At 39.0% G+C, this 14825-nt stretch overlaps 1 protein-coding gene across 2 annotated transcripts; it reads left to right on the top strand.

Annotated features, from left to right (window-relative positions):
- Nucleotides 1-10117: 10117 nt before the first annotated feature.
- On the top strand, nucleotides 10118-13408 carry LOC144250395 (vomeronasal type-1 receptor 4-like). Of its 2 annotated transcripts, XM_077793193.1 has the most exons (2): nucleotides 10118-11002; nucleotides 13382-13408. In XM_077793193.1, the coding sequence occupies exons 1-2, from the start codon at nucleotides 10118-10120 to the stop codon at nucleotides 13406-13408; spliced, it is 912 nt and encodes a 303-aa protein (XP_077649319.1). The 2 variants fall into 2 exon arrangements, with proteins under 2 accessions (XP_077649319.1, XP_077649318.1); XM_077793192.1 differs by lacking the exon at nucleotides 13382-13408 and having other exon boundaries at nucleotides 10118-11056.
- The last annotated feature ends 1417 nt before the right edge of the window (nucleotides 13409-14825 follow it).

The raw sequence follows: 14825 nt of genomic DNA, 5'->3' as shown, positions 1-14825 counted from the left end.
TTTTGTGTCACTTTGTCATTGTGTGAAATTGTCATTGATATTTTGGTTAGTATGCATTAAACATTTAAAGTGGTTTTGATTATATGTTCAGTCGTATAATATTCAATCTTCCTATCCAAAACATGGGTTGTATTTCCATTTTCTACATTCTACTTCAATTTTTTTCTTCATTGTTTTCTATTTTAATTTTAGAGGCCTTTCATATCCTTGGTTAGATTTATCTGTAGGTATTCTAATTTTGGTGTTATTGTAAATGGGATCACTTTTTAAATTTCATTTTCAGTAGATTCATTGTTTGCATAGGAAAGTGACTGATTTATCTGTAGATTTTATATTCTGCTACTTTACTGAATTTATCACCTGTACAAATGTTTTGGTGGTATTTTGTGTGTACCTTCTCAATTATCATTTGCAAAGAAGTAATTTTTATTTTTTCCTATTTTTATCCCTTTAATTTTCTTCCTTTTTTAAAATTGATTTTGTTTTTTAAAAATACATGCCAGTGGAATGCATTACAATTCTTATTATACATATTGAGAACAATTTTTCATATTTTGTATATAAAGTATGTTCACAATCCATGTCTTTATACATATCCTTTTTTGGCATTATGATTCTTTTTTTTTTTTAAAGAGAGAGAGAGAGAGAGAGAGAAGAGAGAGAAAATTTTTTAAATATTTATTTTTTAGTTTTTGGTGGACACAACATCTTTGTTTGTATGTGGTGCTGAGGATCGAACCCGGGCCGCACGCATGCCAGGCAAGCACACTACCACTTGAGCCACATCCCTAGACCCTGCATTACGATTCTTATTACACATATATACCACAATTTTTTATATCTCTGTTTGTATATAAACTAGGATGACACCCAATTCAGGTCTTCACACATGTGCTTTGGATAATGATGTCCATCATATTCCACCATCCTTGCTAATCCCCTGCCTCTTCCCTTTCCCTCCCTCCCCTCTTCCCTATCTAGAATTCATCAATTTCTCCCATGTTCCTCTTCCCTACCCCACTATGTGTCAGCCTCCTTATATCAGAGAAAACATTCGGCATTTGTTTTTTTGGGGTTAGCTAACTTCAATTAGCATTGTTTTCTCCAATGCCATTCATTTACCTGCAAATGCCATGATTTTATCCTCTTTTATTGCTAAATAAAATTCCTTTGTGTATATATACGGCATTTTTACATCCATTCATCCACTGAAGTCATCTAGGTTGGCTCCACAGTTTAGCTATTGTGAATTGTGCTGCTATAAACATTGATGTGGTTGTGTCCCTGTAGTATGCTGTTTTTAAGTTCTTTGAATATAGTCTCAGGAGTGGAATAGCTGGGTAAAATGCTGGTTCCATTCCCAGATTTCCAAGGAGTCTCCATCGTGCTTTCTACATTGGCTGCACCAATTTGCAGTCCCACCAGCAATGTATGAGTGTACCTTTTCCCCACATCCTCACCAACACTTACTGTTGTTTGTATTCATAATAGCTGCCATTTTGACTGGAGTGAGATGATATCTTAGAGTAGTTTTGATTTGCATTTCTCTAATTGCTAGAGATGATGAGCATTTTTTCATATATTTGTTAATTGATTGTATATCCTCTTCTGAGAAGTGTCTGTTCAGGTCCTTGGCCCATTTGTTGATTGGGTTATTTGTTTTTTTGGTGCTTATGTTTTTAAGTTCTTTATATACCCTAGAGATTAGTGCTCTATCTGATGTCTGAGGGGTAAAGATTTGCTCCCAGGATGTAGGCTCTGTTCACCTCAAAGATTGTGTCTTTTGCTGAGAAAAAAATCTTAGTTTGATTCTTTCTCATTTACTGATCTAAAGCTTAATTTAGCTGGTTACAAGATTTTTGGTTGGCACCCATTATTGTTCAGAGCTTGACATATATTGTTCCAGGATCTTTTAGCTTTTAGGGTCTATGTTGAAAAATCTGCCATTATCCTAATTTATTTTTCCTTATATATAATCAGAGTCCCTTCTCTTGTGGCTTTTAAAATTCTCTCCTTATTCTGTATGTTGGGCATTTTCATTATAATGTGCCTTGGCATGGGTCTGTTGTGACTTTGTACATTTGGTGCATTGTAGTCTTCTTGAATTTGGATTTCCAATTCATTCTTAATGTTTGGAAAGTTTTCTGACACTATTTCATTGAATAAATTGTTCATTCCTTTGGTTTGGACCTCTATGCCTTCCTATATCCAAATAACTCTTAAATTTGCTCTTTTTATGCTATCCCATTTTTCTTGTATGTTCTGCTCATGGTTTTTTTTTTTTTATAATTTTCACTCTGGTCTATGTTCTTTTCAAGATGACTTATTTGATCTCCATTGTCTGATGTCCTACCTTCTAAGTGGTCAACTCTATTGGTGATGCTTTAATTTGAGTTTTTAATTTGGTTTATTATTGCTTTTATTTCAAGGATTTCTGTCTTATTTTTTAAGAACCTCTATCTTCCTGTTGAGGTGATCTTTTGCTCCTTGGATTAGTTTATGTAGCTCATTGTTCAAGTGGACTTTCACTGCCTGTATTTGTTCTCTTATGCCTTCTTTGAGATTCCAAAATATTTTAACCCTTATATCCTGAACTCTTTGTAATTTTTTTCTGCTGTAGCTGCCAATGCTTATAATGTATTGTCTTGATTTGTTTGAGGTACTTTTTTCCCTTGTCTTTTCATGTTGTTCATGTGTCTTCCTTTCCACTCTGTGGATCTGGTGTGTTATTGTTTTTACCCTATAGATTTTTAGTGGTCTTGTAGAGGTCCAAGATCTCTCCTTTGTGGGGAAGGGCAATCTCAACAGATCCCAATATCAACAATACATTACCTATGAACAAATTATTTTTATTAAGACATTTACAGTTTAGACTCAATGTCCAGAAAAGTTATTATTTAAAATATAATCAGTGGTTTCATATAAAGTTTTAGTTTCTGGTGGTGGACAATGGACTAGCGGTCAGGCATAGGACAATATGTTGAAGGGAAAAGATGGGAGGGTATATAGTTAATATATCTTAGAAAATGTAAAGGAGAAATATAGTGAAGAGGGTTAGTAGCAGGAGAATAGATAGGAGATAATTTGGGGTAGTCAATTACATGAGAAGACAGGAGAGTACATAAAACAAATACACATATGTTTTTAGAAAAATACAGGATGTTAAAATAGTATAATTTGAAGGGTGAGGAAGAAGAAAGAGAAAAAAGGGAAAGAAATAGAGAAAAAATAAGAGAAGAAAAAGAAGCAAAAAAAGAAAAAAAGGGCTTATGCAATTCCTTTATATTATATTAATTAGGTGACTCAGTTCTCAAAATCCTATTTCATGCAAAGTTTTTGGTTTTACATATGTTGGGGATGTGAGGGCCAGAGAATAGAAGGATATAAGAGAAAGAAAAAGAGAAAAAAGAAAGAAAAAATACTCTTAGAGATCCGTTTTTTTCTCTTCTCATGCAGTACGTCAGGTGGTCTCATTCACTAGGTGTCCCTGCCCTAAGGATGGTGTAGGCAACCAGGGTATGAATACTGGATCTAGTGTGGAGTGTTTGGAAGTTGGGAGTGCCACCCACCAGTCCCAGCAGGGAAACAGTGCCTTGCGGGTCTTTTTTTGTGACCATTTGTCTGTATTGAGACCCTGGTTCATCTCCCTCTCTTGCCTGGAGATTTCCCAAATCCTGATCTCTCTGTTATGCTCCAGACTTTAGTCCCCTCCCCTTTCTTATTTATCAGGTTCCGACTGCAGGACCTTTCTTCCCCAGGCTCACAGGTGGACGGTGCCCTGTCTGCACTGTACTCCTGCCCAACTGAGAGCTGTTCTTGTGCTGGGTGGCCACTGTGCCTAGTTACACCATTGGGGATTGGAAAACAGGTACCTGCTCAAATGGCATCCAAACTGATAGCCACGTTTACCGTAAAGTGGCAAAAAAAGGTTTTCCAAGATGGAGTTGGTCTGCTTCCAGCACCAGGATGTCTAGTCATGTGGGGGTAGCTGGGCATTTTTTTTTAATCCAAGGTTTGAGAGATACATTTCATGAAATGAACATTTTAATATATATCCAGCTATGTTATAGTTATACAGTAGTTTGGCCTGTTTTATGGCTTGGATATAAATCTCCTGTGTTAATTTAGGGATATTCAGAGCTGAAGTGATTCCATTGTGATAGCTGTAACTTTACCCATCCATATTAGTTTGAATGGACTGATCCGTTGGAAATGTAGTCAGGTGTGGTGTCACTGGGGGCGACATGTCACTGGGTGTGAGCACTGGAAGAGGGCATCTTTCCTTGTGGCTTCTTCCTGTCTTCCCATTCTGCTTCCTGTCTGCCTTGAGGGGAGCAGGTACCCTCTACCATGCCATCTCCCTGGATGCTCTGCCTCACCTTGGGCCCAGAGGAATGACATCAGTCATCAATGCACTGAGCCTTCTGAGACCATGAGCCCACATAATCTTTCCTATTCTATGTAATCCTTGTTGGGTGCCTTTGTCACAGCAATGGAAACCTTCCTAAAGTGGCCTGCATCTAATTTGGGTCACTTTATCTTTTGCAGATTAAGAGGTTCTATGTATCTTTTCTTTAAGAATGGACTATTGGCTATTTCCTAATGAGAAATGAGGAAAAGTGGTTACTATTTAGAGTTTATAGCCCTATTGGTATCCCTTAGTTCTACAATGACATTCTGCCAAAGATCTCAAGACTTGACTTGCCCTGTGTCCCTGCTCCTGGATCTTAGTTTGAAAAAGATTTGTACATACAAAAGAAATAAAAATGTCAAAATTCACTAAAACATCAAAATCCAAGTACACCTTTATTTTAAAAAATGTGTACGTGTATTGAGTATATAAATACACATGTGGGCCTGATGGAAAGAGAATTCTCTTGATTTTTCTGTGACATGAACATTTTATGGGAGGATGGATGTTCTGTTTTTTCTATGGACTTTCTATTCAAGGTTTTTTATGCTAATAAGCAGCCTGGGATAACATCAACTTTAAGGGTGGAAAATGTCTTTGAGTTCAGAGGGAACTGAGAGTCCAGGGAAGGAAGAGAAACACCTAAAACATCAAAGGCTCTGGAGATCCATGGGAAGAGCTGTGCCTGAGGAGTCCCCAGATCTTCAACCTATATGGAGAGGAGTCGTGGGAGTGATTTATAAGGACACCAAATGGGAAGTGAGGAACAGGTCATCTAAGGGCTCCCATCACAAAATCATTCTCACCCAACCATGAATGTTGTCAATACTGCAGATAAATTATTTTTTTCTTAAAAAAATCATCCTTGTGATATAATACTAAAGCCAACTGTAAACTTGTCCCACTCTAATAAATATGTTCCAGATATTGTGCCTTGGGATGTCTCACTGCTTTATTTCCAGATTGTACTTCTTGGCCAGGTAAAAGTCCCAGGTGTGGTGTGACCATAAGGATGTCAGAAGAACTGATGCCCCAAAGCTTTATTATTTAAAATACAGAATAACAATGTAGATCATCATAAGGAAGAGATGATCTGAGGAGGCTGAAATCAGGATCAAGGAAGGTGTGTGCAATCCCGAGAGAAGAGTCTAATGATCTCATATAGGTATAGCAGAAAGCCTTGTTTATTAGCCTCTTCTATGTCAAAACCCAAGAATTTAGGTATTTTATTTAAAAGTATTTATTTATTTTTAAGTTTTAGGTGGACACAATATATTTATTTTACATTTTGGGTATTTCACAGAGAGAGAGAGAGAAATCATATTTCAGTTTAGCATCCTCATAAGCATGCCACCCACGTTGACTCATTTCCTGTGTGGCTGAATTGTGTGTCATATGGAGGTGGTGGGAAACATGAGAGGAATGTGTGTTAAAAGATCACATGGTGAATTTGAAAACTAGAAAGCAGACCCTTATATCAACCCTTTCATGGGAGCTAGGGAGAGTCTCATGAGAAATACCTTGATTATTTCAGTGGACAAAGACCCAGTGACCTGTCAACCTCCACCAGGGTCATCTCATAAAAGTTCCACCATCTCTTAACATTGCCACACAGGACACCAAACTTTTAACTTCTACAAAAGTGAACTTTACAAAAACAGAGTGTAATGAGGATTGTAAAGAGGTGGGTAGTGAAAGAAATGGGAGATTATTGTTAGTGCACAAAGTTCCATTACTACATGAATGAACCCTGGGGATCTGCTGTACAGCATGGAACCTGCAGATAGCAAGACAGTGTTGTGTGCTTCTAATTTGATGAGAGATCTTCAATGTCCCCCACACAAGTTAAGTATATTCCATGATACATAGGTAAATTACCTGGTTTTCGGTAATCATTCCATAGTATCTACCCATGTGAATTCCTCATGTACACCACAAATGTACACAAATTCAGTTGTCAGTCACCCCTCCAAAAGCAGGGCTGAGTCTGAACGCATGTTCCCCTAATGTTCACAGAGGCTTGGTTTCTCACTCTGAGCTGTAGCCAAACACTGAAGCTCCCCCATCCCTCAGAGCCAGGAATCCATTCCATGCCCAACCCCCACACAGCTGTGTTGTGACATATTTAATGTCCGTTCCTCAGTGATGTCTCTCCTAGTGGCCTCATGACAGCCTTTCTGCATTCCATTAACCCAACAAGTCTCATCATCAGAGTTCTGTCCTCTCTTGTATCCACCCTCAACTCCATTTCCTCAGTCGGTCACCAGGGCCCCTGGGCCCCACACCCAAATGTCCAAGGTGAACTCTCAGCTGTTTTAACACCCAATTCAGGCTCCAAAGTGACTGCAGCCAGGGCCATCATCCTCAGCTCTTTCCCCACCACCTTCCCCTGATACTTCATTGTTCTCTGTCTAATTTGTCTCCTCCAAGGCCCATTCTCTCTGCATAGACTGAATTTTTTTGTCACACTATGGGCCTGTTTTGGACAACTAATTAATGCAGTCCCTGTTCCCCCATCCATGATCACAACTTCCCACCAGGTGTAGCTATGAACACCTCAGAGGCTTTACATCCAGTAATCTGCAACCTTATTTTGTATTCTGTCCCCATCCCCAGAAGCATCTTCATTCCTGTGTGACCTTGCACCCCATGTCTCTCTTACCTGGTTAACCCTATGTCCTTGTGTCCCTTGGCTCCTCACCCCAGGTGTGCCTATACCTAGCCATGTCCATGAGCTTTTTCTGGATAATGAGTATTTTTCTTTTTTGCATCTACCTTCTCTCTTTTGCACTCTCTCTCCTCCATATCACAGGAGCTCTACCATCTTGTTTCCCTGTCCACCTTTCCTCATGTCCTTATTCTTTAACCACTTCAGTCTCACTCCAATTTAGTGTCACTGCCCAAAGCCCATCTATGTTCACACCACAGGTTTTCACCTGGATAGTAAATCTCACAGCATTAGTTAAGGTGCCTCAGTTTACACATTATCCTTGCAGGGCTGGAGAGAGTACATTAATTGAAAGGGCTCCTGTGCTGTAGTCACCCCATGGGGCTACTGAATTAATGTTAGCAGCCCTGGAATATCTGATATTTACAGAATTCTTGGCTCAGACAAGTCAAACTGATTCTGCTGATGACATTGTTGAAGAGAATTTTATTACATTCTGTTTGCTTGATGGATATTGCTTTGTTTCTCCCCTCTGTCAGTAGTGGAGGTCAGTATTGACAGGGCATATTCATTCACAAAATTATGATATGAATTAGCATTCAATGTGTAAATGTATCCAATGAATTCACTCATGTTTGTGCAGATGAATCTGGTGACTTCCAAGGTGAACTACTAGCATCACATTCTTTTTTCCTTGTACCTGTATAATATCCTTCCTATGTGTTTTCTCTCTTTCCATTTCTCCGCTCATATCTATAATCTGGTGCCATTCATTGAAATGAAGAACAGGAAGTAACTAGATTTGGGGTAGACATCTTCCCAGGTAAGGAAGAAATAATATGAGACATGCAAAGCTCACTGCCAGCCCTTCATAGGACAGATCACAGTATTTCCCAACCCCTCCAAGTGACACTCTGTTGGTCTCCCAGGATCCATGGATAAGTAAGAGTCTCTCCAAACACTAGAATATCCTCTGAAGACATGTTATGAGGAAAGTTTAAAATTGTTTTTCATAAGTGACACCTGGGGAGAAAGTTTCCAGCAGTGCCCTCAGCTCCCCCAGCCTGCACAGCCATTGCTGCTGCTGGTACAGGGGTAATTGTAGGTCCCTGGGGAGGTGAGGTCACAGAGCCACAGACCCATATCTCAGGAGCTGGCCACCTCCCTGCAGCACACATGTTGGTCAGAGAGGCCTCTACACTGAGGTCACCAGCCCGGCCGAGAGGGAGAGCCTGGAGAGTGACTCAGGGTGAGTTTGAGAGCAGCATCTGTGAGAAGAGACCCATCAAGTCTGGGTAAGTGATCACAGCCAAAAAGCAGACACTCAGTTGAGCCCCTCAGAAGCCAGAGCCACACAAGTATTAAAATGGTTGATGAAGAATGGCTCTAGGTAGCAAAGATAAAAGGATCCTATCCTAAATGCCAAACCACCATGGGTCCTAATTTAACTACATGTGATTCTTAGTGACAGGGATTGCTCTGGTTTAGTGCAAATAAAAATTAAAAGTGATTTTCAAGGTGTACAAGGAGGTTGTTTTAAAGTCACCTAGCTGCTCAGTTTCCCTACAGGAAGTCTACACTAAATCTTCATGATTTCTAGATCCAGACTCATAGTATCTCCCTGCCTGTGTGTGGAGTAGGAGGAGCTCACAGGAATCTTGTTAGTCCTGTGCAGAGAGAGAGCTGATGGTGACTGCTCAGGTAGAACATTTTCTCTGACTCTCAGCGTGGTGCAGCCAACAGAGAGAGCAATTGTACCAATACTGAAAGAATCACAATTCAAGGGTAGTGAGGCCATTTCTCTGTATTATGGAAAGGAACCTGTATGGAAATAGTGGACAAGGTTATTACAGAATTCTATTACCATCTGTAAGAGCTTTATATTTTTTTTCAGGTGGAATATTTTCTCATTGTAGTGAATGTACCATTTGGCATAGGAATCTGATAGTGGAACAGGGTATGAATGTGCAGGGGACATAGGAAAGCTCTTCACCATCTGTTAAGTAACATTGGACATAAATTTTTTTACCCTATAAATTTTGTTAAATATATGCATTCAAATGAATGCAGATATTCTAGTATTTCAAGTTTTAAATACTAACACATACCAAATTTCATGGATGGCTCCTATTGTAATATCATTCTCTAATATTGTTATTCTGATACATTTTTTCTTAGGTATTAATTAACACATATCTGAGTCTTATAAAATGTGAATACTTTGTTTCTACACTATACTATTTAATTATGTGTTATTTCTTAGTATCCCAAGACTTAGGAGAAGATCTGGGAATTGGCAAAATTCCTGAGATAGGGCCCTTGAGCTTGTGTTCCTAACAATTCACCATATGAGTCATGGGGAGCTGTCCTGATTTGGAGTCAGTCCTGCCTCCCTGCATGGGACTAACCATGGCACAGGTGCCTGCAGGGCTGAGGTTCCCTCAGTGCATCTGCTGTCATTAAAGTCAATATCTAAATGTTCCTTCATAAGTGATCTTGCACATAGAATTAATATTTCAGAGTAAATGGGATCATTTTACAATGAATTGTCTAAGATACCACTGGTTTTGAAGACAATATAAATATAGAGAAATGGAAGAAAATATGAGCTGGATTGATAGAAGAACCTGCTTATGACATTTAGGGAAGCTTGATGGTTCTTGCTGTGCTCTCTGTAAACACTCAGCCAGGTTCAAGACACCTCTGTACCTGATTGGAGTGTGAATCTGGACAGAGACTTAATATCTGTGTGCAGAAGTTCTCTTGGTCATCAGCAAAGGCATCTCAGCACCTGGCTCATGTCATGAAGATGAATCACAATGTGCTGCCTTCACAACAGGAATTTACACATACTTCATGATTTGACTATCCATACCAACCTCATAAAAACCTGCTAGTGAAATAAGACCTTTTGAAAATTTTCAGAGTGGTAACTCTGAAGAGTGTACAATACTGGGTTTTGGTTGATAGGACATGTGCAGTCCAGTCCTCCTGTTCCCTGCAAGACCCTCTGGCTGGGACAGCAGGGAACTGGCAGGATGGCAGCCAGTGATGTGGCTGTAGGCATCATCTTCTTGTCACAGACTGTGGTTGGAGCTCTGGGCAATTCCTCTCTTCTCCTCCATTACCTGGTTCTTTACTTCACAGGGTGCAGGGTAAGACCCACAGACTTGATTCTTCAGCACTTGATTGTGGCCAACTTGTTAGCTCTCCTGTGTAGAGGAGTTCCTCAGACAGTGGAAGCTTTTGGAGTGAAAGGTTTCCTCAGTGATTTTGGATGCAAGCTGCTTTTCTATCTTCACAGGGTGGGCAGGGGTGTGTCCATTGGCAGCACCTGCCTCCTGAGTGTCTTCCAGGCCATGAAGATTAGTCCTGAGAATTCCAGCTATTCAGAGCTTAAAGTGAAATCTCCCAAATACATTGGTTTCTCCATATACCTGAGCTGGATTCTGTACCTGCTTGTAAATATTATGATTATTTCACATATGACTGGAAAAAGGAGCAACAATAATATCACAAGCATGAAAGATTATGGATACTGCTCTTCTGTTCATCTTGACACAACCTCATTATCACTGTATGCAGTATTGGTAACATTCCCCGATGCCCTGTGTTTGGGGCTCATGCTCTGGGCTAGCAGCTCCATGGTGCTCATACTGCACAGGCATAAGCAGAGAATGCAGCACGTTCATAAGACCAGCTCCCCCAGGTCTTCCCCTGAGTCCAGAGCCACCCAAACCATCCTTCTTTTGGTGAGCACTTTTGTGTCTTTTTACACACTTTCCTGCATCTTTCAGGTTTGTGTGACTGTTATTTATAATCCCCACTGGATGCTGGTAAAGATGGGTGCAATAGTTTCTGGGAGTTTCCCAGCTCTCAGCCCCTTTCTGCTCATGAGCAGGGACAGCAGTGCATCCAGGCTTGTGCTCTCTGGAATAAGGAATAGAAAAATCCCCAATGTCAGGAGGAACGTGTAAGTTGTAGGCTTTTTCACAATTCTTACATGTTTCTCCTTTTTTACTTACAAATTGAAAGAATAGTGATACAGTAATATCTCTAAGAATGACAATCAACACACCTAGAGTTATTTATTATATTGTGTCCATTTGTGTGTATGTGTGTACCTGAGTAGGTGCACATGTATATCACTTAGATTTGGTTTTATTGTCCATCCAACAATATTTGGGAAAAGAAGATGTAACAAATATAAATTTTAGATATCATATACCAAGTACAACAACTGCTGAATTCTTCAGCATAATATCTGCTTTCTTTATTTTCTACTATTCTAGTTTATTAACTTGTGTAAACAAGTGACATGTATTTTTCATTTATCTACAAGTTATAGTTATGCCTTAGCTGTGTCTTTTGAAGAAAATGTCAAAGTGAACACTATCAAATGCTTACCTTTGCAATGAAATGAGACATACATTTCATATAACCTTGGACATGATGGGAAGCAAAGGCTACTGATGTCCTCTTTATTAAACAGCTTATATTGAATTCATAGATTTTGATGCTGTGATTTTCATAATGCAATATTTCTTCTTTTCATAAGATAAATAGAATTTAATCTTTATTTACTGTCTATCTGTGTCATTTACAACATTGGGTACTAATAAATTTTATTTTACTACTTATTATTGAATCAGTGATAAGTCCCTTTGAAATGTTTGTATGTATGTGTTGGCATGCATTTCTAATAAAATCTCACAAACTGTACCTGTGCAAACAAATGCTACATGGTAAAACAAAGCCCTAGTCTGTATGACTCCTCTTTCCTGTATGTGTCCCCAAGAGTGACCAGTATGTGAACTCTAAGGATAGAGATCAGTTTCAATGGTTTGCAATTTACATAAATGAAATCATTTAACATCAGCTGTTTTATATTTGACTTTGAAAATGTCATATTCTTCAAATTTGTATTTTCCCATGTTGTTGATGATAGAATCTCAATAAAGGATTTCAAACACTTCTAGCATTTCTCCCTTGATGCACACATGCTGTGGTTTGGATGTGATTTATGTTTTCTTTCTTTTTTTTTCTTTTAATTTTTTATTGGTATACATAATCATTACATATAATCAATAAAATTGTTATATGTTCATATATGCACACAACATAATTTGGTCAATTTCATTTCCCAGTACCTCTACTTCCCCTGAAAATATTTCTTCTTACATTACTCCCACTAAACAAATACACATTTAAGCAAACAACAACCATGAGCACCTGAGGTAGAGAATTAGTATTCCAAATGTAACACATGATATAGTGTTGCTATTATGCATTATGTAAAATGTCCAGTTTTCAACAAAAAGTTAGGAGCCCTGCAAAGAAACAGGAAAGTGCAACCTGTACATAGGGGTGATTTATGTTTTCAATCCATGTCCATGAGTTGGAATTTTTGCCCCAGTGTTATGTGCTGGCTGGTGAAACCTTTGGAAAGTGGGTGCAATACAAGGTGTTTGGTCATTGGGGGTCACTAGGAGGGGATTAATGATGGATTATTGCTGTCTCTTGCTCCTTGTTCTGCTCTGTGGTCTCTTCTGTATGTGATTCTACCTTAGTGATTCCATCTGCTGTGAGGCCCTCACCAGGACTGAGCAGATGCTGGCACCAGGCTCCTGAGTCTCCAGAAATGTAGATCAATAAAGTTCCTTTCTTTATAAGGTGTTTGTGTAGGAATTTGGATAGGCAGCAGAAACTAATCAGTACAACACACTGGAGCATCATGATCAGCAATGGCATGTGGGAAGTGTGACATGTTTTCATGATACTTTCACGTGTATCTTTGCACACATATATATATGGAACATATATGTACATATAAGTATCTACAAAACCCCCACATTTTCTGACCATAGGTTTATATCTACTTGTCTTTAGCATATATTACTAGAGTTTCCCAAGTGTTTCTATGAATGTCAACCCATCCTGTGCACCTACATTTATTTTTATATTTTTGAAGAAGAAAATGCTTTTATTAATCTGAACATGAAAAATCCCAAAATCTTGTTAGAATTAAACATGGACAAATAACACTCTTTTGAAATTTACATTTCTCTCATTCAGTTGAGCGGAAAATGTTACATGTGAGGACTCTTCCTGGTGCAATGAACTAATTCATACCAATTTTTTAAAATAGTAAGTAGCAATTGGCATATGCTCTTAATCTGTGCTATGACATAGAATCTCTGCTGATCAGAGGCAGCAGGATATGGTCTGATTTGATAAACATCAAGAACTACATTTCTAAAGAGACTGCTACCTCAGTGCACCGTTTTCATTGATGTGGCCAGTGTTGGCTGTGGGTGCCACAAAATTAGCACATTTCTCCTGAAGTAACAGGGACTCATTGATCAAATGTGTTTTCTCCCAAATTCTTCTTACTTTCCAATAGAAACAAAATCACTGGTCTTCTCTCCCCAGGCCGTCAAATGTGAAATGCAGCTATTGTAATCCTTCTAACTCACAATTAAATGTAGGCAATGAATTATTATTAAGAATATCTCTAAAGTCATTTTGGCATGGAAAACACCAAGCTTCTCCATAACTCTCCAAAAGCTTTCTATTTTTGAAAACAACCTGATTAATAAAATATTTGATATGTATTTAGCAATTCTTCTCTGTATTCTACACATATTCTCAATAAGGATTAAAGTTCTGTTCACAAAGAATTTCTACATATCAATAATTTTTGAAAAAGTTTGTTTTCACAGAACTGAAGAATTGCTTTGCTTATGTATCCATGATGATTAATTTGAGCCTGTACCTACATACATGGCATACATTCATGTGTATAAGTGAGCTAGTTAACTCCTAGAATAAAACCACACCCAAGGGGACAAGTGTGAAGTGCAGTTCGGTTTTCCTAGACACCCTCCTCTGTGTCAAGGAGGCAAGTAGACTGTGCTGAAGATGCCATGAGGCTGTGGAAGGGTCCTCATCTGTTAACTTCCTTCACTGGTTCCCTCAACACAGCTGCACCCCATCTGCTTCCCCTGCAGCACTGGCCTCTACCATGTGTCAGAAATGAGATGTGCTTGTTGGCACAGCCAAGGCTTTTTGCAATTCTCTAGATAACTCCTCCTCTGCACTGATGTTCAATTCTTTGTGTTCAGTCAAATAACCATCCAGAATTTTAAAAATACCTCCTTTTGCAGTTTGTGTGCCTTGAATATTCTTTGAAGGACACATGCACACCTTCACTCCAGTTTCTCTCCACTTCCTGACTGCTGGGCCACCATCTTCATGCCCAGCTCTAAAGGGTACCCTACACATGTGGCCCTGTGGTTCTTTTAGCATTACAACTATTTGGTCCAGTGATGTGTGCAGGCACACATTATGTACCAGGCCACTAGATTATGTATTTTTCATTACCTACCCCAGTCTCTGGTGCTTAGATATGGTAGCAGCCCCATCAAAGTGGGAAAAATTTTAATCTGTTTCCTGAAAATATTAATACCCTACTGGTAACCTCTCCTAATGTGTCTGCATATACAATAACATGAAATTAAAAACAATAGCACCAAAATTAAAACACCTAGAAATAAGAGTCCCACCACCTCTTAATATTGCCACACCAGAAACCAAGCTTCTAATTAAAATCCTTGTGAGACACACCACATCAAGTGGTAAAGTCATCCATTTTTACAAGGAAGGGTGAGCCCTTCCAAAACTCCATGAAAGGGCAGAGCGTGCCGTAGGCAGCAGTAAACTCCACCCAGGGAAGAAAGAACTGGA

Source organism: Urocitellus parryii, chromosome 15 (genome assembly GCF_045843805.1).
Source record: "Urocitellus parryii isolate mUroPar1 chromosome 15, mUroPar1.hap1, whole genome shotgun sequence".
NCBI lineage: Eukaryota > Metazoa > Chordata > Mammalia > Rodentia > Sciuridae > Urocitellus > Urocitellus parryii.
Note: the sequence above shows the minus strand (reverse complement) of the source record. Positions and strands in the feature narration are given on the sequence as shown.